Source organism: Erinaceus europaeus, chromosome 7 (genome assembly GCF_950295315.1).
Source record: "Erinaceus europaeus chromosome 7, mEriEur2.1, whole genome shotgun sequence".
Lineage (NCBI taxonomy): Eukaryota > Metazoa > Chordata > Mammalia > Eulipotyphla > Erinaceidae > Erinaceus > Erinaceus europaeus.
This window is the reverse complement of record NC_080168.1, coordinates 84245932-84268392: the sequence shown is the minus strand read 5'-3', so window position 1 is coordinate 84268392 and position 22461 is coordinate 84245932. Positions and strand designations below refer to the sequence as shown.

At 42.0% G+C, this 22461-nt stretch overlaps 1 protein-coding gene across 3 annotated transcripts in view; it reads left to right on the top strand.

Moving 5' to 3' along the window:
- Positions 1–2733: 2733 nt before the first annotated feature.
- The window catches only part of LOC103112193 (serine/threonine-protein kinase Nek5), a 66783-nt gene continuing 47055 nt past the window's right edge, over positions 2734–22461 (top strand). For 2 of the 3 annotated variants that reach the window (XM_060194885.1, XM_060194884.1), the window contains exons 1-7: positions 2734–2809; positions 5008–5146; positions 9637–9733; positions 17716–17813; positions 20643–20726; positions 20819–20889; positions 21753–21839. In XM_060194885.1, the coding sequence (XP_060050868.1) occupies positions 5030–5146; positions 9637–9733; positions 17716–17813; positions 20643–20726; positions 20819–20889; positions 21753–21839 (554 nt within the window). In that variant the 5' untranslated portion in view covers positions 2734–2809; positions 5008–5029. Of the gene's footprint in view, positions 2810–5007; positions 5147–9636; positions 9734–17715; positions 17814–20642; positions 20727–20818; positions 20890–21752; positions 21840–22461 lie in introns of those variants that run through there. The other variant, XM_060194886.1, reaches the window with a different exon arrangement.

The following is a 22461-nucleotide window of genomic DNA, read 5'->3' as shown; positions in this document are numbered from 1 at the left end:
TCCCCACCCATGTAGTCCAGGGTGCTCCCATTTGGTGGTAGGATTCAACCCCAGGATCTCACACACAGCAAGGCATCTCCTGATCCTGCCTTTAAACCTTTATAAAAGAGAAAAGAAAGTGTTGAACTTTGCTTATGCCAGTGAAAAATTAGCATTATTTTACAGCTACTAATTGAAATAATTGGCTAAGGAAGAAGAAATCCCATTCAGGTCTTTAAGAGATGAATTTGCAACACAAGGTTGCATTTTTCATTTAATATTTAATTAAAATCAACCATGTGATAGGTTTTTCTATTGCTAATTAGATGTTACTAAAATTTTAATAGTTCAATCAGGCAAGAACCTATCATCAAGAAATGCAACTTCCATTGATATGATAGAGTGCTCATTAAGATTTTGAAGCATGAAAAATATTACATATGGAGGTATGAGTCCAAGGAGAGAAAAGATGTAAACTTTCTAATTAAAAAAATGTATTTATTATTTCATAGGACAGAGGAAAATAGGAAGTCAAAGGAGAGATACAGAAGGAGAGGGAAAGGGCAGGGGTAAATAGCATAATGGTTATGAAAACAGAATCTCATGCCTGAGATCCAAAGTCCCAAGTTCAACCCCCCATACCACCATAAGCCAGGGCTTAGCAGTGCTCTGGTTAAAAGAGACAGAGACAGAGACAAAGACAAAGAAAGAAGACACCTGCAGGCTGCTCCATTGCTCATAAAGCTTCCCTCCTGCAGGTGGGGAAATGGGAGCTTAAACCTGGGTCTTTGGGCAAGGTAACCTGTGCTTTACCAGGTGTGCTACCTCCCAGCTTCTTTTGAATTTTTTTAAATGTTTAACTTTTTCTTTTTTTAAGTTTTACTATTTTATTAATGATTTAATATTGATTTACAAGATGGTAAAGGGTATAATTGTAATAAAGGTGTAATTCCATACAGTTCACACCACCAGAGTTCTGTGTCCTGTCTCCTCCACTGGAAACTTTTCCTATTTTTTTTATGGACCAAAGTTCTATTTAGGGTACAGAAAGTGGAAGTTCTGACTTCTATGATTGCTTCCATGAGGGACATGGACATTGGCAGGTTGATCCATACTCTTAGTCTGTTTCTATCTTTCCCTAGTGGGGTGAGGCTCTAGTTAGGTAAGGTTCCATGAAGCATTGGTGAGGTCATCTGCCCAGGGAAGTCAAGATGTAATCATAGTAGCATCTGCAACTTGGTGGCTGAAATGCAGCAAGATGGAAAACAGGACGAAATGTTTGATAATCAGGAAACATAAAGTAGGAATAGAGCAGATGAATGTAGGGATCTTCGGGTAGAAGGAAGCTAGGAAGTCTATTTTAGGAATGTTCCTAGGAGTCTATGCCTTAATTGCTTGAGTTTAATAGCTAACATGGGGTGGACCAGAAACATTGTCTGAGAAGGTGATGTCAGAGTTGAGAGTAGACGTAGGAAGCAGGATTAGGGCAGAGAGTTGCTCACAAAGTTGAAGAAGATATATAAATGCAATTAACTATTTACCACAATGATCTAACCCAACGCCCATATCTATTCATACTTTGCACAGGAGCTGTGCAACCTCTGGGTCCCTGTCAGACAGCTCACAGTCCGTAGTCACAGCTGGAAACATTTCTAGGTTGCACTCATTTCAGAACCAGTCTTCCTTGAGTGGCAGAATAGGATAATCCAGCCTCCTTAGGAAAGTGGGGCAGACCCTTCCATTGCTGGTTTATAAGGAGGGTATGGTCCTGAAGAAGCCCAGAAAAGGGCTTATAATGATGTTCCCAATGGGCGTGACCAGTGATGGGAGAGAGAGAGATCTTTCAGAGGTCTAGGCCATGTTTTCTATGGGGGAATCCAAGGTGATGAGGTGGCTTGATAGTGCCCAAAGAGGCCATTGTTAAGTGAGCCAGTCTCTTGCCCTTATCCAGCTTTTGTAGTCACTTCTTTATATGACAAGCTTAGACTTTCTCCCAGTTGGTAAAGCATTGAGTGTCCTTTGTTGTAGCCAAACCAGTATTGGGTTTATGGGATTTGGCCTCAAGTTAGAAAGGAAATAGCCCCAGGATTCTAGTGGTGATTCAGTTAACCAAGTTTTTCTGCATTTACTTGTTTGATGATTCTAACAAAGGTTGTCATAGGGATAACAATTGTTCTTTACTAGATATATTAAATGGTTAACTTTCTAAATCCTAGTCTACTTGAAAGAAAAAAAAAAGATGATGGTGAGTTTCAAATAGATGACGATGATATTTAAGTTCTATTGTATATGCTTTGCTGTGTCCGTATTATTGCTGGAAATCAACTCCGTTTCAATCACTTAAACACAATGAGACATTTTAGACAGCAACTTGGGCAGTTGTGGAAGTGGGAAAGAAAAAGGAGGGGGGTGGAGAAAGGAGCGCAAGCCACTGGCTGCCTGTTTTCTAAGGAGATTTCACAGGAGGCTGCCAGCTGTGTCTGAAAGAGTGGGACACCTTTCTCCTGATAGCATGTGTGGCCTTGCACAGTTTAGAAAGCGGAGACACCACGGCTTTGCTGTTGGCTGCAAAGAGAAGAGCTGATATGTGCAAAGCACGTAGACAAGAACAGGGGCTAGGCTGTCCTGCATTGGAGTTCATGCTTAGGACCCCGCGGAGGTTACCCGCCAGCTGTCCAGGAACCCGGCCTCATAGGGGGTGGGGCGCAGGGCGGGTGCTCCCGCCGCCCCGCCCGCCTTCTCAGACTCCGCCCCTGTCGCCCCCGTGCGGCCACCTGAGGACCTAGCAACGCAGGACGCCGGCTTCTCTCGCCCCCTGACCCCGGAGCAGGTATGCTGTGGGCGGGCCGCTCGCTCTCGCTCCTCACTCTGCGGCCCCACAGGCCCGGGACACGCGGGAGCAAGACGCCGCCTCCTTGCAGGCCCGCGTCGGTCGGTCCCCAAGGCAACCTGACCCGCGCGCGAACTCAGCAGCCCAGGGTCCCTGCGGGGGGCGGGGGAGGGGAGGATTGTCCCCAGACCCAGGGAGGGCGCGACTTGTCGGTTCCCAGGCCTCCACCTGCCTCAAACCTTGATCTTCTGTGGCTCGACTCCACTCCTCCACCCCCGGACTGTGGAGCTGGGTCCCAAGTTCATCCTCTGGTCCCTCCTCTCTACCCACCGTGACATAAATCAGTCCAATATGTAACCTGCCCGCCCTCTTATAAAGGCGCGCAATGTGATGCCCTAACTGCTGGGTAAAGATAAAGTCACAGGGAGAGTAATTTATAGTAAGGTCTGTGCTTCAGGGGGTCCTAACTGCTAAGTGATTGAAGCACTGGGGGTAGGTAGCTCACCTAGATCCCCAGAAGTCAGGGACAGCTGAGAGGGGGCGGGGGGGTTTCCACAGCAGTTTTATTTTGTTTTATTTTTCTTTTAAATCAATTTCATTCAATTTTTTTTTTAAAAAACAAACATTTATTTATGAGAGAAAGAGAACCAAAATATTACTCTGGCACTTGCAATGTCAGGGGCTGAAGGGGGGGCGGGGAATCTGATGCTTTATTTACTACATTACCTCTCTGGCTGCAGTGGTGAACTATTCTTGATAAACTTCCAAACAGAACAAGGTGCAGTCAAGCCTTGACCTACAGTTCACTGGTAGTTTAAGTTGGGCAGGGGCTCGAGAATGTCACTCAGAAGTAGAACAGCTGCTTCATTTGGATGAAGCCCTGGATTCCCAACCTGGCGCCCATAGCCTCGTGTGAAGAAAAAAAAAAAGTCCCACAGAGGGCAGCACCTCCCTGAGAAAGGTCGAACTGTGAAAAAAACAAAACAACACCAGCCTTGAGATATTCCTGATTTTATCTTATTTCATTGTATTTTATCTTATCAGAGAGAAATCAAGAGGGAAGGCACTAGAGTGGTGGATCAATCATGAAGACACCGAGTGGACCAATAGCTGTGGTGGCAAAGCAAAAAATAAGAAATTGGGAAAATAAGTTTTTGAGAAGCAATGACAATCATAACACTATAGAATATAAAAACTGAGTCACCTTAGCGTCCACCAATGAACTCTGTGTCACTTTGGGTACTTTAGCTATTCTTCTTCTTCTAGCGTTTGCCCTTCTTCCGTAGCCAGTCAACAGCATCAGGTTGAGCCTGATGTAAAGTTTCAAGACCTCCTTTGAATCTGGAGAGGTGGCAGTCGTTGACTATGTGGGTCATAGTCTGTCTGTAGCCGCAGGGGCAGTTCGGGTCATCTCTGGCTCCCCAGTGATGGAACATAGCGGCGCACCGGCCATGGCCTGTTCGATTGAGGAGGGCCCAATCATAACGTGCTAGGTCAAAGCCGGGTTGACGCTTGCAGGGGTCTGTGATGAGGTGTTTGTTCTTTACCTCAGCTGACTGCTAAAACTTTGTTTCCAAGAGTCTGGAACAGAGAAGTTCAGTGTAGGCGTAGGGGACCAGATTGGGTGACGAGACATCAAGCGTCGGACAGGGTGGGCGAAGATATCCGCGTATATTGGCAGGTCCGGTCGAGCGTAGACATGGGATATGAACTTAGATGATGCCGCATCCCGACGAATATCTAGCAGGGCGATGTTGCTAAGAACTGGCAGCCATGGAACCGGGGTGGAACGGATGGTTCCAGAAATTATCCTCATGGAGGAATATAATTTGGAATTGACCAAGTGGACATGGGGGCTATGGAACCATACTGGGGCAGCTATAAGGGAAGTTATTTGACTCTGTCTTGAAAAGGTGGTGGCACACCTAGGTAAGTGCACACATCACAGTGTGCAGGGACTCAGGTTCACAGTCCTTGTCCTCACCTGTGGGGAAAACTTCACCAGTTATGAAGCAAGCCTACAGGTAGGTGTCTCTCTGTCACTTCCCCTCTTTATCTTTCTCTTCCCTCTCAATTTCTGTCTCTATTTAAAAAAAAAGTTGGAAGGAAAGCTTTTTAAATGTTTTAGTGGTCAATTTTCTGATTTTTTTTTAGACTTTATAAAAATGTGTGACTAGATTTCAATGCTCTATTTCCAGGAACCTCCCATCACTGAAAATCATGGATAAATATGATGTGATTAAGGCTATTGGGGAAGGTGCCTTTGGGAAAGCATACTTGGCCAAGGAGAAATCAGATAGCAAGCACTGTGTAATAAAAGAGATCAATTTTGCAAAGGTAAACTGAAATTAAGCTGCCATTCATTCTTAGTAGTCTGCTCAGCTTTGAATCCAGTATGGAAAGAAAGCACACAGTTGGGGGTCAGGTTGTAGCACAGTGGGTTGTGCACACAAGGTGCAGGAACTGGTGGTAGGATCCAGGTTGGAGCCCCTGGCTCCCCACCTGTAGGGGGGTCGCTTCAGGGGCAGTGAAGCGGGTCTGCAGGTGTCTGTCTTTCTCTCGCCCCTCTCTGTCTCCCCTCTTCTCTCATTTCTCTCTGTCCTGTCCAACAACAACGGCAGCAATGACAACAACAATGATAATGACAACAACAAGGGCAACAAAGCCGGAGGGGGGGGATGGCTTCCAGGAGCAGTGGATTTGTAGCGCAGGCACTGAGCCTCAGCAATAACCCTGGAGGCAAAAAGAGAGAGAGAGAGAGAGAGAAAGCACACAGTTTGTTTATTTTTGCAAGTATGAACTTTAAATCTTAGCTGTCTCTCATTTGCTCAAACTCCTAAATCTGTGGTCCAAACAGTAACCAATGATTTAATTAAAGAAAAGAAGAGCTGGGGAGACAGCATAATCATTATGCGAGATATTAAGCGCACATAGTATTAAGTGCAAGGATCAGCACAAGGATGGGGTTTAAGCCCTGCTCCCTACCTGCAGAGGGGGAAGCTTTGTAAGTGGTGAAGCAGGTTTGCAGGTATTTATCTCTCTTCCTCTCTCAACTTCTTTCTGTCCTACCCAATAAAATGGGGGGAGAGTGGTCGCCAGGAGTAGAAGATTTGTAGTGCTGGCACTGAACCCCAGTGATAACCCTGGAAGGAAAAAAAAAAAAAGATTTTCATGAGGCTCTGAGCTCCCAGGTTTAGTCCTCAGAACCACCATATGCGAGATCTGAGCAGCACTCTGGTGTTTCTCTCTGTATTGCTTTCATTAAAATAAGATATTTAAAAAAGAAAAACAAAAACATTATTACCCAGACTCCTGTAGCACATAGCAAAGCTATGAGGTTCCACCAGCAGGGGCTGTATTCTCTGTTTTACCTTAAGGTGGTGCATAAGTCTTCTGACTCTGGTTTCACAAAGAGACCTCCAAATCTCCTAACTCAGATAGCATGCCACCCTACTTTCTTTTCTTTTTTCTTTCTTTATTTTAAATTTTATTTATTTAGGATAGAGACAGAAATTGAGAGGGAAGGGGGAGATAGAGCTAGAGAGAGATATCTGCAGTATATCACCACTCATAAAACTTTGTCCCTATAGGAGGGGATCAGGGGGCTTGAGCCCGGGGCCTTGCTTATAGTAACATATGTGTTCTTCTCCACCCCCCTCAGTGTTATCACTGGGTTTCGGTACTTGCACTACGAATCTGCTGCTCCTGGAGACTATTTTTTCCCTTTTGTTGCCCTTGTTGTTTATCACTGTTGTTATTATTATTGTTGTTGTTGGATAGGACAGAGAGAAATCGAGAGAGGAGGGGGAGACAAAGAAGGGAGAGAAGGATAGACACCTGCAGACCTGCTTCACCGCTTGTGAAGTGACCCCCCCCCCGGAAGTGGGTAGCTGGGGGCTCGAACCGGGATCCTTACACAGGTCCTTGTGCTTCGCACCATGTGCACTTAACCCACTGCACTACCGCCTGCCCCCCTGTAATGTGTGTTCTATTGGGTATGTCACCACTCACCCTCTCTCCACCTTCTTATTCTTTTTTATTTTATTTTATTTTATTTATTTTTTACCAGAGCACTGCTCAGCTATATCTTATGGTGACATTGGGGATTGAATCTGGGACCTCAGATGAAAGATTTTACACAGTTATTATGCTATCTTTCCAGCCCTAGTTAATTTTAAGAGCATTTAGAAGAAGCTGAAATACCCTTGTACATTTATTTCTCCATTTATTTACAATATATCTCCCTCCAGTACATTATTGTTAGTCTAATGATTTTGTAAAATCATTAAATATTTTTAATTAGAAAGAAATAGTTTTTGCCAGCCTAGAAGATGGCACATAGGACTTGGAAGCATGAGGTCCTGAGTTTGATCCCTGGCATTATGTATGCCAGAGGAACTCTCTGCTTTACTCTCATCAATCAATCAATAAACACAAATAAGTAAATAAAATCATATTTGCTAAATTCCTCTTGGTCAATCTTCATGTTACCCTCTCTGGAAACATAATCATTTCAAAGTACATAGGGACAATAATGTTAATTTTATGCTGGAGTCTTACTGATTGCCTTTTACAGGATTTATAAATCAGAATACAAGAAAAAGCTACAAAGTACGTGTAGACTGAATTACATAAGTTGCACAATATGAGTGTACTTCTTGCCACTGCATTGCTTAAAAGTGGTTGAGACGGTATACATTTGATGCTATATATTTTAATGAAAAACAAATGGTAAAAAAAAATAAAAAATAAACCTCAACAATCCATAACGATCAAAACTCTCACTAAGCTCATGTGTAAATTAATTAGGTTTAGAGAAAATGTTTAACTTCAACATTATAGCTCCGTTTCCATTGACCTTTCCTACTTTCCGTGGCATCCTTCTGACAGTGTCCTCCTGTCCCAGTTATCCGTCATATGTATCTTCCTTCCATGGTGTTATTCTACTCAGTCTTTTGTTTATCTGATGCTTCTTTCTAGTTTCTGTCACCTCACCCTCTAAGTGCTCCAAACCGTTTATCCTTTGTGGACTCTTTTTTATTTCTGCACCTGGCTGTCAGCCCACTCCAGTCTTTAGCACTGGGAGGATCACTCTTAAAACTCTCCTGAGGGGCCAGGTGGTGGCGCACCTGGTTGTGCTCATGCTACAATGAATGACCCTGATCTGAGCCCCTGGTCCACCTGCAGGGGGAAAGCTTCACGAGTGGTGAAGCAGTGCTGCAGGGTCTCTCTGTCTCTCTCCGTCTCTGTCACCCCCTTCCTTCTTGATTTCTGGCTTTCTCTATCCAACAAATAAAGATAATTAAAAGGAAAAGAAATGAAAAAGAAAAGTACTCTCTTCTGAGATCCAAAAAGTGGCACAGGGATAGAGGCCTTGTATAAGGCCTCAAGTTCCATCCCTGATACTACCTATACCAGAGTGATGCTCTGGTTCTTTCTGACACTCTTGTTAATTAATAAATAACCTTAAAAATTGAAATGTTCACTGAAAAGAATAAGACAGAAAATAAGAACATGTATAATCTGTCTCTTAGTCACTGCTAACATCTTGGTGAATTTCCTGACAGGTTACATCTAATGCGCAAGTGTACTTTACAAACTATTAGAGTAATTTATGTCATGCTGGGTATACTCTTTGATAACATTTTTTTTTACATTTAGAAGATATTGTGACTATTTTACTCATGTCATTTTGTGCTGTCAGGTAAAATGCATGAAGTAGCTGTGTTGTGTAATATGGTATTATCAATAAACTGCAACTTTCAAAAAAAAGAATCATCTGGAACTTTAAGTACAGCTGAACCTCACCAAAAATGTTTCTTGACTATATTGTCATTGACTAAGTATTGATTAAACACACGACACTGCTAATTCTATTTCTGAGCCACTGAAATAGCTTACTTTGATAGTGTACTGCTTTGTTATGTATGACCTAGGTTCGATTGCAGTCCTCACCATGTTGAAAGAAACGATGGTGCTGTAGTCTCTTTCTCTGTCTATCTGTCTGTCTGTCTATCTCTGTTTTAAAACAAATAAATATAAAAGCCATGAAATGCCATTTCTTACCATTAAGAGACCTTGTCAGAAGTGACATTAAAATTTGGTGACAAGGGGAATCAGGTGGTAGCACAGCGGGTTAAGTGCACGTGGCGTGAAATGTAAGGAGGGTGTAAGGATCTTGGTTCTAGCCCCTGGCTCCCCACCTATAGGGGAGTTGCTTCACAGGCGGTGAAGCAGGTCTGCAAGTGTCTTTCTCTCCCCTTCTCTGTCTTCCCCTCCTCTCTCCATTTTCTCTGTTCTGTCTAGCAACGACGACATCAATAACAACAACAATAATAGCTACAACAATAAAAAACAACAAGGGCAACAAAAGGGAAAATAAATAAATATAAAAAAATTTTATTAAAAAATTTTGATGACAGGCCAAGAGATAGCTCACCAGGTAGAGCAAATGCCTTACCATGGGGTTCAGTCTGAACCCCAGAAGCATTTGAAAACACCATGGATGGTACCAGAGGACACATCACAGATTGTAGAGCAGTGCTATGGTGTCTCCCCTTCCTATGTCTTTCTGTCTCTCTATTTGAAATCAAAGGTATGAAGAAAGAATATTGCCCTAGGTGTAGTGATATTATGCAAGCATGAGGCTTCCCCACCACAAAAATGTATCAATAAATAAAATCAGAAAATTCTCTAGACTCTCATTGATTTTATTTATTGGTACGATTCTAGAGAAAAGTGCATTAATAAATAAAATCAAGGTGAGAATGAAGAGAAAGCATGTTTTTGAAAGCAAGCAAACTGTTTTGTCTCTTGATATCATTTAGCTGCCCACCCAAGAAAAAGAGGCTTCAGAGAAAGAAGTCACTCTCCTGGCAAAGATGAAGCATCCGAACATTGTAACTTTCTTCGGCTCTTTTCAAGGTTTGACTTTCTCATATTCTTAGAACTTTTTTTTTAGCCTCCAGGGTTATTGCCAGGGCTCAGTGCCTGCACCACAAATCCACTGCTCCTGGAGACCACTTTTTCCCCTTTTGTTGCCCTTGTTGTTTTATCATTGTTGTGGTTATTATTATTGTTGTTGTTGCTGTCGTTGGGTAGGACAGAGAGAAATGGAGAGATGAGGGAAAGACAGGGTGAGAGAAAAATAGACACCTGCAGATCTGCTTCACTGCCTATGAAGCAACTCCCCTGCAGGTGGGGAATTGGGGGCTCGAACCTGTATCCTTACAACTGTCCTTGCACTTCGTACCATGTACGCTTAACCCGATGCACTACCGCCCGACTCTCTCTTAGGACATTTTAATAACAAATAAGCAGGTAGACCTCTGTAAAAATGGTATTCCTGAGCAATGCACATAAATTAATTTTCATAAATGAACTCATTTCTCCACTTACTCATTATCTACATCAGTTTTTACTTATTTTTATGAGAAGGAGATGTGGTGGGGTGGGGTGAAACTCCAGAGCACTGCTTGGCTCTGGCTTATGGTAGTATTAAGTCCTCATGTGCAATCTCCCTTACATCATCTTTATTTCTTCTCTAGTAAGTTTTTCTAGTGAATTTTAGTGAAAAGCTTTTGTAGTTTTGTTTGTTTTCCCGTCTCTAATTATTATTAATTTTCTTTTTTTGGTACCAAAACACTGCTCAACTCTTGCTTATGATGGTGCGAGGCATTGAACCTTGGGCCTCTAAGCCTCAGACCTAAGAGTCTTTTTGCATAATCATTACACTATCTCCCTACCATAGATCTTCCAGTAGCTAATGATTGGTGGGTTGACTTTGCTGCAATAATAACCCCCAGAGTTCAGTTGCCTACGGTGACACACACTTATGTCTCATAACTCATGCTGGCTGGGATATGAGGCAGGGGCTTAGGTCTGGGGCCCAGACTCAGAGAGCAGCCCAGATGTTCAACATGCATTCTACTGAGAGATGCAGAGCAAGACACGCAGTCCCCATTCTGTGGCTCTCAGAATCCTGCTAGCATTTGGCAGGATTTCTCACTTTCTCCACCTGCCCCCCCTTTTAAGATTATTTTTATTTTACTTTATTTATTGGGTATACAGAGAGAAATTGAGAGAGAAGGAAGATATAGAGAGATACCTGCTGCACTGCTTTGTGAAGTGGGGACAGGGGCTCAAATCCAGGTCCTCATCCATTATAACACGTCCATTATAACACTCAACTGGGTGTGCCACTGCCTGGCCCCCCTAATTTCTCACTTTCTTCCTGAGCTCATATTCCTGCTTCCTTGTGGCCAACCCTCATACAAGGGTGCCAGAAGGGAAGACTGGAAACCATCTGGCAAGGGAGATGGGGAGGTCAAGGGTATGGAGAGGGGCCTGCAAGATCCCTACACATCAGGCAGCATGACCAAGCAAATGGCCGAAATTGGGGGCGGAGGGAGGACCTTTAAAGAAGCAGTCCCTATACTTTTGAATAAAACACCTGTTCTGGATTCATAATCTAGAGCACACACTTCGCCTTGTGTAAGTATTTGGGTTTATGCTCCTGGCCATCAGAAGCCTTTTGATTGGTAGAGAAATGCTATGGTCTCTCTCTCTCTCTCTCTCTCTCTCTCTCTCTGCCTCTCATATGTCTGGAAAACAAAAAAGAATTTGTTGGTAGCAGTGGAGTCACTCATGTGCAAAACCCCAGTGAAGCCTCCTTGGTGGCAACAACAAACATCTGTCTCTTATCTCTGACTCTACTCCAAAGAAGGAAATACATGGAAGATGATATTAGTTAAAGCCATTTATTCACTTAACAAGTACTTATTGGGGATCAGGCGGTAGCGCAGCGGGTTAAGTGCATATGGCGCGAAGCACAAGGACCAGCGTTAAGGATTCCGGTTCGAGCCCCCAGCTCCCCACTTCATGGGGGGTTGCTTCACAAGAAGATAGACTGCAGGTGTCTATCTTTCTCTCCTCCTCTCTGTCTTCCCCTCCTCTCTCCATTTCTTTCTGTCCTATGCAACAACATTGACATCAATAACAACAATAATAATAACCACAACAATGATAAAACAACAAGGGCAACAAAAGAGGGAAAAAATGGCTTCCAGGAGCAGTGGGTACATGGTGTAGGCACCGAGCCCCAGCAATAACCCTGGAGGCAAAAAAAAAAAAAAGTACTTATTGAGTGCATCCTATGTTCCAGGCCATAAGCATTTTTTTTTTTTTACCAGCTGAGAGAAACCTTTTTCTTTTATGACTTAAGTGGAAGAGTGAGCAGTATTTGTCTTGCAGCCCAATCCTAGAGGTGGTGCATGCCCAAAGCAGCCAGAGGGGCCCCACCAGGCTCTTCCCCTAGGAGCTTATTACACTGTTTATCACAACTGCCCTGCATTTCATATATGTGAGTATTATTTTAGGTTTTGTGCTGCTTGGTATGATGTGCTAAGTTCTTTGTGTGTGGTGAGGAGTCTGGCAGTGCTCTAAATCTCATCTATATAAAAAAGCAGTCATTTCTTTGCTTTATACCTACTAACTGAGAAAGAGAACAAACTTGATTTTTGGTGAGTTAAACTCAGATTGCTTTGAGAGAACTGGTCCTGGAATGGAGTTCCTATACACGGTATGAGGCAGGGGGCATTGCAGAAACTATTCTTATGAATTCTGCAAATTGTAGTGAGCCAGACAGCACGTCTACTCACCTGGTGTTATCTCTATACTGTGGCAACAAGGCAAGGTTGTCGAAGTGCTTTCTATCTGCCCTGCTGACCTGTTCTGGGGAGGGGGTGGGGTCCCCTGGGCTAGGCTGGACTTCCTGAGCTGGCTGGTTGGGCTCCTGTTTTATGGTCTCCAGTTACTGTGCTTCTGCTCCTTTCCCAGAATCAGGAAGTTTGGGGCACAGCCTCTGCACAGATCCAGACTTGCTGGGTCCTGAGTTCTGGCTCACACATACTTCTTAGAAAAAATGGTGGAATCAAGCTGATTTCCTCTCTCTCCTCTCTTTGTGTGTGTCTTTCATATCTTCTGGTTTATGGTGATGCTGGAATTGAGAGCCTCAGACAAGAAAACTTTTGCGTAATCGCTACGCTGTCTCCCCATCCCTCCAGCTGATTTCTTTGGATGCAGTTTTGCCTTAGGAAAGTTTTCAGAGAAATGCCCTACTGCCAGGTAGCAGGAGAAATCTGTGTCTGCTCACACTTTACCAGAGAACATCCCCCATCCCAACAAGCAACATAGGGAATGCTTGAACTCACAGGCTATAAGGTAGTTAAGGGGTAGGAGTGTTACCCAGTCATTGTCAAGCACTAGGGGGAGGGTAAAAAAATCAGTCAACAGTTAAACACAGTCAGTATTATATAAACTCTTATATGCTGTACAGGGAACTGTGTTTCCTAGAAATTAGAGGTGATAAATTCAAAGTTGTCCTCTGGTTCTGTTTTTTGTTTGTTTTTTCACCAGAATACTACAGAGCTCTGGCTTATGGTATGGTGTGTGTGTAGGGGGGGGGTTGAAGCTGGGACTTGAATGTCTTTTTGCTAAGACTATGCTGTCTCCACCACTCACCCCGCAGGTATTTGAAAGAGCGAGCTCTCAACATTCTTCAGAGGTCTTGGTATTTAGCAATACCTGTGGGTGGGGAATTGCCTGTACCAAACAACAACTTATTTATTATCTAACTATTGACTATGAGTGAGAGAGGGAGTAAGAAGAGAGAAAAATCAGAGCACTGCTTAGCTCTGGCATAAGGGGATTGAACCTGCAGTTTCTGGTGCTTCCACATGTAAGACCAGTTCTTCTTCTAGCATTTGCCTGTAAGACCAGTGATATAACTGAGCTATCTCCCTGCAGCTTGCACTGAACACTTGTTAAGATACAGCCACAGAATAAAGTAGATTACATTTCTGTTCACTGGCTTCTAACAAAAGCACCATTAAGATTGAAGTCAAACAAGGGTCCATGTCCTGGTACCAAAATCAAGCACTGGCCCACTGACTTTTGCAGAGAGGGAAATGCTCTTTTATTGGAATCCAGAGGGCGATGGAGGACAATAAACAACGCTACCATACTCAGTTCTGCTTCCTTGTTTCTTTGTCCTAGACAGTATTCATACAAGTAGAAAAAGAGACTGGAAACTTGCATCTTATCTATTTTTAAAATATTTTATTTATTTCTTGGATAGAGATAGAGAAATTGAGAGGGAAGGAGGAGATAGGGAGAAAGATACCTGCAATTCTGCTGCACTGCTCATGAAACTTCCCCCTACAGGTAGGAACTGGGGGCTTCAGGTTGAAACTTTGTACTGGGTGACATGTGCGTTCAACCAGGTGTACTGCTGCCTGGTCCTTCTTGTCTATTTCTTAAATAAACAAGCAAGCAAACAAACAATAAAATAGATTTTGGGATAAACAGAACCTGGCCTTGAGTCCTATACAAGCTATATGACTTTCTGAGGGTCATGATGAGTTTTCCTTGGTGTGATAGGTCATAATTATGCTCTGTTGTTTGCCTTAAAGCAAAAGACAAGCAAGAGTCAGGGCAGGTGTGAGCCTTCAGATTATTTGGATCTGACCTGGATCTTAGTGGGGTTTCTTCAACTTGTGCAAAAACAGTCTCTGATGGGCTTAGAGACAGTCCACCCTGTAGAGAATGCACTTTACCGTGTGTGAGGACCTGGGCTTAGGCTTCTGACCACCATATGGAAGGACCATCAAAAGGGGAAGCTTCATGAGAAGTGGCACAGTGCTGTGCTGTCTCTCATTCTCTCTCCTTTCTCTGTGTCTCGCTCTATTGATCTATGGAAAGAGTCCCTTAGGAATGGTGGAATCATTCAGGCACAAAGCCCAACTAAAGCCCTTGTGACAAAAATGAGAACACAAGAAACAATAACACACAAAAAATCAGTATCTGTTAACAGAGTGCAAAGAATTACTATCTTTTACTAACTCCTTATCAATTTCAGGTTTCCTCCCCTCTCTAGGGTCATGTTAGATAGCCCTGTTCCTTAGATAGAACCACATTTCAAGGTCATTATTCTCTTCTTTGTTATCGTTGCTGTTGTTGTGACTACCTCTGACTGAGTAAATCATCCTTTGATCATCTCTGACCTAAAGTCAGATGGAGACATTGGTATTGATCTTACAGAAGACTTTTGTACTTGTGTGTATATGTCTGCTTAGTAAGCAAGTATGAATTGGCTGAATATTGATCTCCTTTCTCAATGGTTAACTTAATGAAGTCTTTTGCTCATTGTTGGCCCTTCTGCATCTACCATGTGGCAGGTGCTCAGTACATGTTCTCTGAATGACTCTGTGGACTAGCCATTTAATTAGACTGGAGTGCATCTTTCTAACATGCAAAATGGGTAGTGAGGACTGTTTGCACTAGCTACTACTATAAAGCTAAAGGCCCTTTTTGCAGTGTAAATAACCTTCATGAGTTTGTGTAGACTGTAAGCTTAAATTTTCTTATGACTGATTGCTTTTTTGTTGTTGCTTAGGTAGAGAACCCCCATGTTTAGAAGAGTTTGAGCCATTGTAATGCCTCTGAGTTTGCTTGGCAGAATATGGAGTAAGGTGACTTGAAACCTCAAGGTCAAGAGAGCCTGAGAGGCCTTGCAGTACCTGACTGTCAGAAAGTCAGCATATAAAGCCTCTGTTTACACTCAAAACCCACTGAGTCTAAATAGAACCACAGCTCTGCTTCACTGAATGTTTATTTATACTACGAAGGGAGCTTGAAGCCCCATGTGAAAATTGAGAAGAAAGTAAAAATGTTCTAAAATTCAAATAATTCTATTTAAATTCTCTCAGTCTACACTTAATAAATATTATGTCATGGTCATGTTCTAGGCCTTAGACACAAACAACTGAACAAAATGGACAAAATTCCCAGCATTGTTGTATTTATTTTCTTATAATTACTTGTGATTAGTAGTGGCTTACAGGATTGTAAGTTCATAAGGTATATGTCCAAACCACACCCACCACCAAAGTTCTATGTTCCAACCCTCTCAACAATAACCACCAAAGTTTTCATTATATTTATATACTCCATGGAATACTACTCTGCAATAAAAAAAAAATGGTATTGTGTCTTTTGGAACAAAATTGGTGGAACTGAAGGTGTTGCTACCTCACAGATGACTTTTAGCTGTTTGATCCAATATCCATTTATCACTTCCACCTTTCTCTAGGTCAGAGATCTGGGCTTGGCCTAATCAGATTTTCTACTCAGACTCTCACATATTGAAATCAAGAGGTCAGTTGGAACTGCTCTCTTATCTGAGCTTATAGTGATGCCAGACAAGATCTCCTTGCCCAACTTGGCACAAACTCTTAAGGGCTTTATTGTGAGGTCAACAAGGAACAAAGCTAAGAGAAGTGACTCAAATATACCTCCCTGGTCTTGGGCTGGGTGTTACTATAGGGAAGGAGAGAAAGTGAATATAGAAAAAAGTTGATTTGCCTAAAATTGGCTGGTGAGTTGGTTCTATAATAGTCTTTACTAGGTGAACTAGTTGGATCTTCCTTGTTGTAGCACCTGTTGTTTTGGAAACTGGGACCATCCACAGATGGATGAGATCTGGTTCCCTTGTTCCCTTGGTGCTCAAAGTCATTTGAAGGTCAGTTCTCATCCTTTTGCACATGTCCAGCTTTCCACTGCAAAACATCTTAATCTCCTGTTAGCAATAGTAGTCTGAGAAAGGAGACAAAACAAAAGACTGGCAATGTCCCCTGTCTAGGCCCTTTTTTATTTCAGCTGCAAGATTTCTCTTCCTTGTTTATTCAGATTGCTGACAGAATTCATTTACTTACACTGTTAAGGCTGAGGTGTCTGCTTTCTTATTGACTATCAACTGGTCACCCTCTCTTCTCTGCTTGCTGGCCCCTTCAGTAAGCCCTCTCCTGCTTGGGAACTCACTTCCTCTGTCTCTGACTTCCATAGTTAAGTGGCCCGCGCCCACCTGGATAAACTCCTTTTCTATTAACTCAGAGTCAGCTGACTTGTAACTTTAATTGTGTCATCAAATCCCCTTGCTGTGTAACCCAGGACACTCATGGAAGTGACCTTTTGTCATATTTCTGAGTTCTGCTCTCAAGGGGAGTGATGAGATGTCTTGAACTCTGCATGCTATAGCCATGAATTTCACATTCTAAGGGAACGGGTTGGGAAGACAGAGAGATACTGCTAAATGTAAGCATACTGGATTAGTACCTTATGCAGTGTGGTAAAGGGGATTGGTGTTGTGGGAAAATAAAATAGGGTGAAACAGGGGTGGAGGGAACAATTTTAAACAGATGGTCAGAATGGCATTATTGTGAGGGAGACATTTGAGTAAAGACTTGAAGAGAAATTTCTAGGACAGGAGAACAGCCACTGCCAGGGCATGAGGCAGGAACAGCCACTACAGTACACTAAATGACTCTCTCTTTGTCTCTTCCTCATTATAAAATAAAGTGAGAGAAAGAGGGAAGAAAGAAAGAGAAGAAGTAAAGGAGGAAGGAAGGGAGGGAGGGAGGGAGGGAGGAAGGAAGGAAGGAAGGAAGGAAGGAAGGAAGGAAGGAAGGAAAAAAGAAGAGGGAGAAAAATCTCTGGGAGTGGTGGAATCAAGCAGTTACAAAGTCCCAGCAAAATCCCTGGACATAGAAAAATATAATTCTAAGAAGAGTTTATATATTATTGCCTTCACTTTGTAGATGAAGTAATGGGAGCACAAAGGAATTAAAAAACAAAACAAACAAACAAAAACCCCAAAATGACAACTACCTACATACAGTCATAGAACTAAGAAATGCATATGGTTAAGTGAGACTAGAATTTAGCTCATTTTAAGTCCACTTCCTGTATGCTGTATTTTCTGCTATGTTCTCCACCTTCTAGAAATTAAAACACAAATGATAAGTGATTACTTGTAACCCTTGCAACACTGATGATGTTTTTGCTTCTAGAGAACAGCAGGCTATTCATTGTGATGGAGTATTGTGACGGAGGGGATCTCATGAAGAGGATCAGTAAGCAGCGAGGAGTGTTGTTTAGTGAAGACCAGGTACAAACACTTCCAGTTTGATTTGTAGTCTAAATGAGGAGGAGTCATTGTATAAGACATTAAGAATTGGGGGGGGGGGCGCACAGGACGGTGGCATAGCGGGTTAAGTGCATATGACGCAAAGTGCAAGGACCAGCATAAGGATCCCGGTTTGAGCCTCCAGCTCCCCACCTGCAGGGGGGGGGGGGTTGCTTCACAAGAGGTGAAGCAGGTCTGCAGATGTCTTTCTCTCCCTCTCTCTGCCCCCACCCCCTTCTCGATTTCTTTCTGTCCTATTCAACAACAGCATTGACAACAATAACAAGGGCAACAGAAATGGAAAAAATTGGCCTCCAGGGACAGTGGATTTGTAGTGCAGGCACTGAGCACCAGTGATAACCCTGGGGACAAAAAATTTTAAATAAAAAGTAGACCAGGTTTTGGGCTTGGGAGACAACATAATGGTTATGCAAAATGCTCTCATGCCTGAGGCTACAAGGCCTCAGGTTCAGTCCCAAGAGCCACCATAAGCCAGAGCTGAGCTCTTGAGTGCTCTGGTCTCTTTATCACTTAATATTTATTAAATTATTATTACTACTACTAGTAGTAGTATAGAAATAGGGGCCTGGCAGCGGTGCATCTAGTTGATCACACATATTATATTGCATAAGGAACTGGGTTCAAGACCCTTGTCCCCACCTTCAGGAAGGAAGCTTCACAAGTGGTAAAACAGCTTCAGGTCTTTTTTCTCTCTTTCTCTCCTTCTCTATCTACAATCTCTTTTTTAATTTTGGTCTCTATCCAAAACAAATAAATCAATTATTTAATTAAAAGAGAAGTTATAGATATTTAATAATAATGATGATAAAATAAAAGAAATACACTGTGTTTTGAGGAAATTGCATTTCTGGTACTAAAATTCAAACTATAAAATAATTAGCCATTAGCCTTGATAGATATTATCCAGGACATGTTTATTATTGAACTTAAATTGAATTTCCTTTCGAGGGAAGTGTGCTTGAGTAAAGATAATGTTTTCTTAAATATGGTATTCATTTATTATTGGTTAGAGACAGAGAGAACTTGAGAGGGAAGAAAGAGATAGAGGGAGAGAGACAGTAAGATAGTATTTCATTTGGGGACAGTTTCAGGGTGAATGTCTCGTAGATAAATCATCATGGGTAAACATATCTGACTCTGGATACCCCTTGGTCATTATAGTAGCTCTACTCTTCCTTTTACTGTTTGGCAGTCTTTTTTACAGACTACTTGGAAGGGAAGATAGGTGGGCACTCTTCTTTGCCATGGCTATTTGGTTTCTTTGGTTATTAAGAGAAAGGAGAGGAAAGTTGAGAAAGAATGGTGTCAACTCCCCTTTTCTCACTGTACAAGCACACCTGTTTCTGTTCAAGCACACTCTGAGCCTCCTTTGCAACCCTCTTAGGACTGAGATTCACGAAAGAGGTGTGTGTGTGTGTGTGTGTGTGTGTGTGTGTGTGTGTGTGTGTGTGTGTGTATTCTGAACCAGGGCCTGTGTGACTAAGGGGTCAGGTCGCTGCTTCAAGCACTGCCCAGCAGTGTCCCACTTTAGAGGCTTTAGGCCTCTTGTTTCTTTCTCTTGTCTAGCATTGAAGAGCATGTGCCTGTGAACACTCAATATTTTAAAATGTATGAATGTTCACAATGGCTACCTTGAATGTGTGGGTGATTAAAGAACCACTATCTAGTCTCTGTAAATATAATAAAATATTTTTGTTAATTTGCATTACATATTAATGTTCACATTTATAGAAGTCCTCCTTCCTTTTTATATAGATATTATCTTGTAATATTACATTTTATTTTTATTTATTTATTTTGCCAGAGTTTTGTACCCATGAATCCCCTTCTTTGAAGGACTCTCTATTTTTTTTTTCCTCATTATTGGGTTGTTGGAAGTCAGAACACATTTTTTTTTTGCATAGAAAAATAAGCCAGGGGAGTCGGGTGGTAGCACAGCGGGTTAAGCGCACGTGGTATGAAGCACAAGGACTGGCCAGTATAAGGATCCTGGTTCAAGCCTCCAGCTCCCCACCTGCACGGGAGTTGCTTCATAGGCAGTGAAGCAGGTCTGCAGGTGTCTATCTTTCTCTCCCCCCTCTGTCTTCCCCTCGTCTCTCCATTTCTCTCTGTCCTATCTAAGAACAATGACATTAATAACAATAATAACTACAACAACAATAAAAAAACAAGGGCAACAAAAGGGAAAATAAATAAATATAAAAGCAAACAAACAAATAAAAACGGAACCTATCTCTATATCTGTTTCATCCTCTTTCAAAAAAAAAAAGTCATGACTTCTAACAACCCAATAATTTCAGAAAGATACAGAGAGGATAGCCCAGGAGGTAAAGCAGTGGTGAGAGTGTTGGACTTAAAAGCATGAGGTCCTGTGTTTGATCTCAGACATTGCATGCACCAGAGTGATGCTTTGGTTCTCTTCCCCTCTTCTTTCTCTCGAGTTAATAAATAAATAAGACTTTTAGAAAGAAACAAACAGCACTGTTCCACTGTTCATGAAGCTTCTGCTGGTGGTGTCAGGGGCTGAGCCTGGCTTCTTTTATGGGGTAAAGTGTGCTGTGTTTATCTTCTTGTATGTGGAATTTCCTTTAATACCAACATGTCTACATTGCCTTTCTGCACCCACATTTTTCTTGCAGTAAAAAGAAAGTGCTAAGGTAAGATGGTTTGTCGATTAGCTTTATTCCTAGAAGCACACACAAGTATGTTTTATTTCTCTCTTTTGGAGCGTTATCATGAAGATATGACCACCAGACTACTCACTAGTTTTGTTTTGTGTTCATTCTGTAGATTCTGAGTTGGTTTGTGCAGATTTCCTTAGGACTAAAGCATATTCATGACAGGAAGATCTTACACAGGGATATAAAAGCACAGGTAATAATAGCTCAGAGGGCAGATTGAGGCGGAACTGATTTTCCTACTTCCTTGAAATATCTCTAACAGTGTAGCATTTTCTATATTTGTAGAACATATTTCTTAGCAAGAATGGAATGCTTGCAAAGCTTGGGGACTTTGGTATAGCAAGAGTTCTGAACAAGTAAGTACATTAAAAAATATTTTATTAATTTATTATTATTATTATTTTGAAGCTTGGGAGGTAGTGCAGAGAGCAGAACACTGAGCTCCCAAACACGAGGTTAAAAATTGGATTCCTAATAATGTATGTGCCAGAGTGATGCTCTAATTCTCTCTTTCAAACAAACAAGTTTAAAAATAACTTTTTATTCTACTTATATTGGTTAAAATATGTATTTTATGGGTCACGAATTAAGATGCTAAAGGTAGGTGGGGGTGGTGCTAGGGATTAACTGTTGGACTCTTGAGCATGTTTAACCCTCAGCACCACAAGCCACAGCTGAGCAGTGCTGTGGAAAAAGAAAAGGAAAAAAAAGTTTTGATTTGGGGGAGATGAATTATAGATTAACAAAACAAATAGGGGAGTCGGGTGGTAGCACAGCGGGTTAAACGCACATGGTATGAAGCACAAGGACCGGCATAAGGATCCCGGTTCAATCCCCCGACTCCCCACCTGCAGGGGAGTCGCTTCACAGGTGGTGAAGCAGGTCTGCAGGTGTGTATCTTTCTCTCCCGCTCTCTGTCTTCCCCTCCTCTCTCCATTTCTCTCTGTCCTATCCAACAATGATGACATCAGTAACAACAACAATAATAACCACAACAATAAAACAACAAGAGCAACAAAAGGGAATAAATTAATAAATATTTTTAAAACTAAATAATTATATTACTATAGTGTTAATATACAATGTTTTCCTTTATTTTGATATGTATATGTATCAAATTATGTTTTCAGTTATTTTTATGCTTTTTGTACATACCCGTGTCTAAAGCCCCTCCTTACTCAAATAATATGACATTTTATTATTTCATATAATTTCCTAGTTCGATGGAACTCGCTAGAACTTGTGTTGGCACACCTTACTACCTGTCCCCAGAGATCTGTCAGAACAAACCCTACAACAATAAAACGTGAGTTTTAAAAAATATATTTTGTCTGGTTCAAGCCCCCAGCTCCCCACCTGCAGGGGGTTCGCTTCACAGGCAGTGAAGCAGGTCTGCAGGTGTCTATCTTTCTCTCCTCCTCTCTGTCTTCCCCTCCTCTCTCCATTTCTCTCTGTCCTATCCAACAATGATGACATCAACAATAATAGCTACAACAACAATAAAAACTACAAGGGCAGCAAAAAGGAAATAAATAAATATTTAAAATATATATATAGTCTGTTCAAGCCCTCGGTCCTCACCTGCAGAGGGAAAGCTTTGCGAGTGGTGAGGCAGTGTTGCAGGTGTATCTGTCTCTCACCCTCTCTATGTCCCCCTACCCTCTTGATTTCTGGCTGTCTCTATCCCATAAAAAAACATAATTTAATATATATATATATAGTATTAACTTATTTTGGGTACAGAGAGAAATTGAGAGGGGGAGATATATATTTAGAGAAAAAGAGAGAGGGACACTGTTTGTGAAACTTCCTCTCTGCAGGTGAGGACTGGAAGCTTGCAACAGGGTCCTTGCACATGGTAGTGTGTACTCAACCATGTGTACCACAGCCTGGCCCTGATTTGAATTTTTTTCTTTTTATTGAGGTTA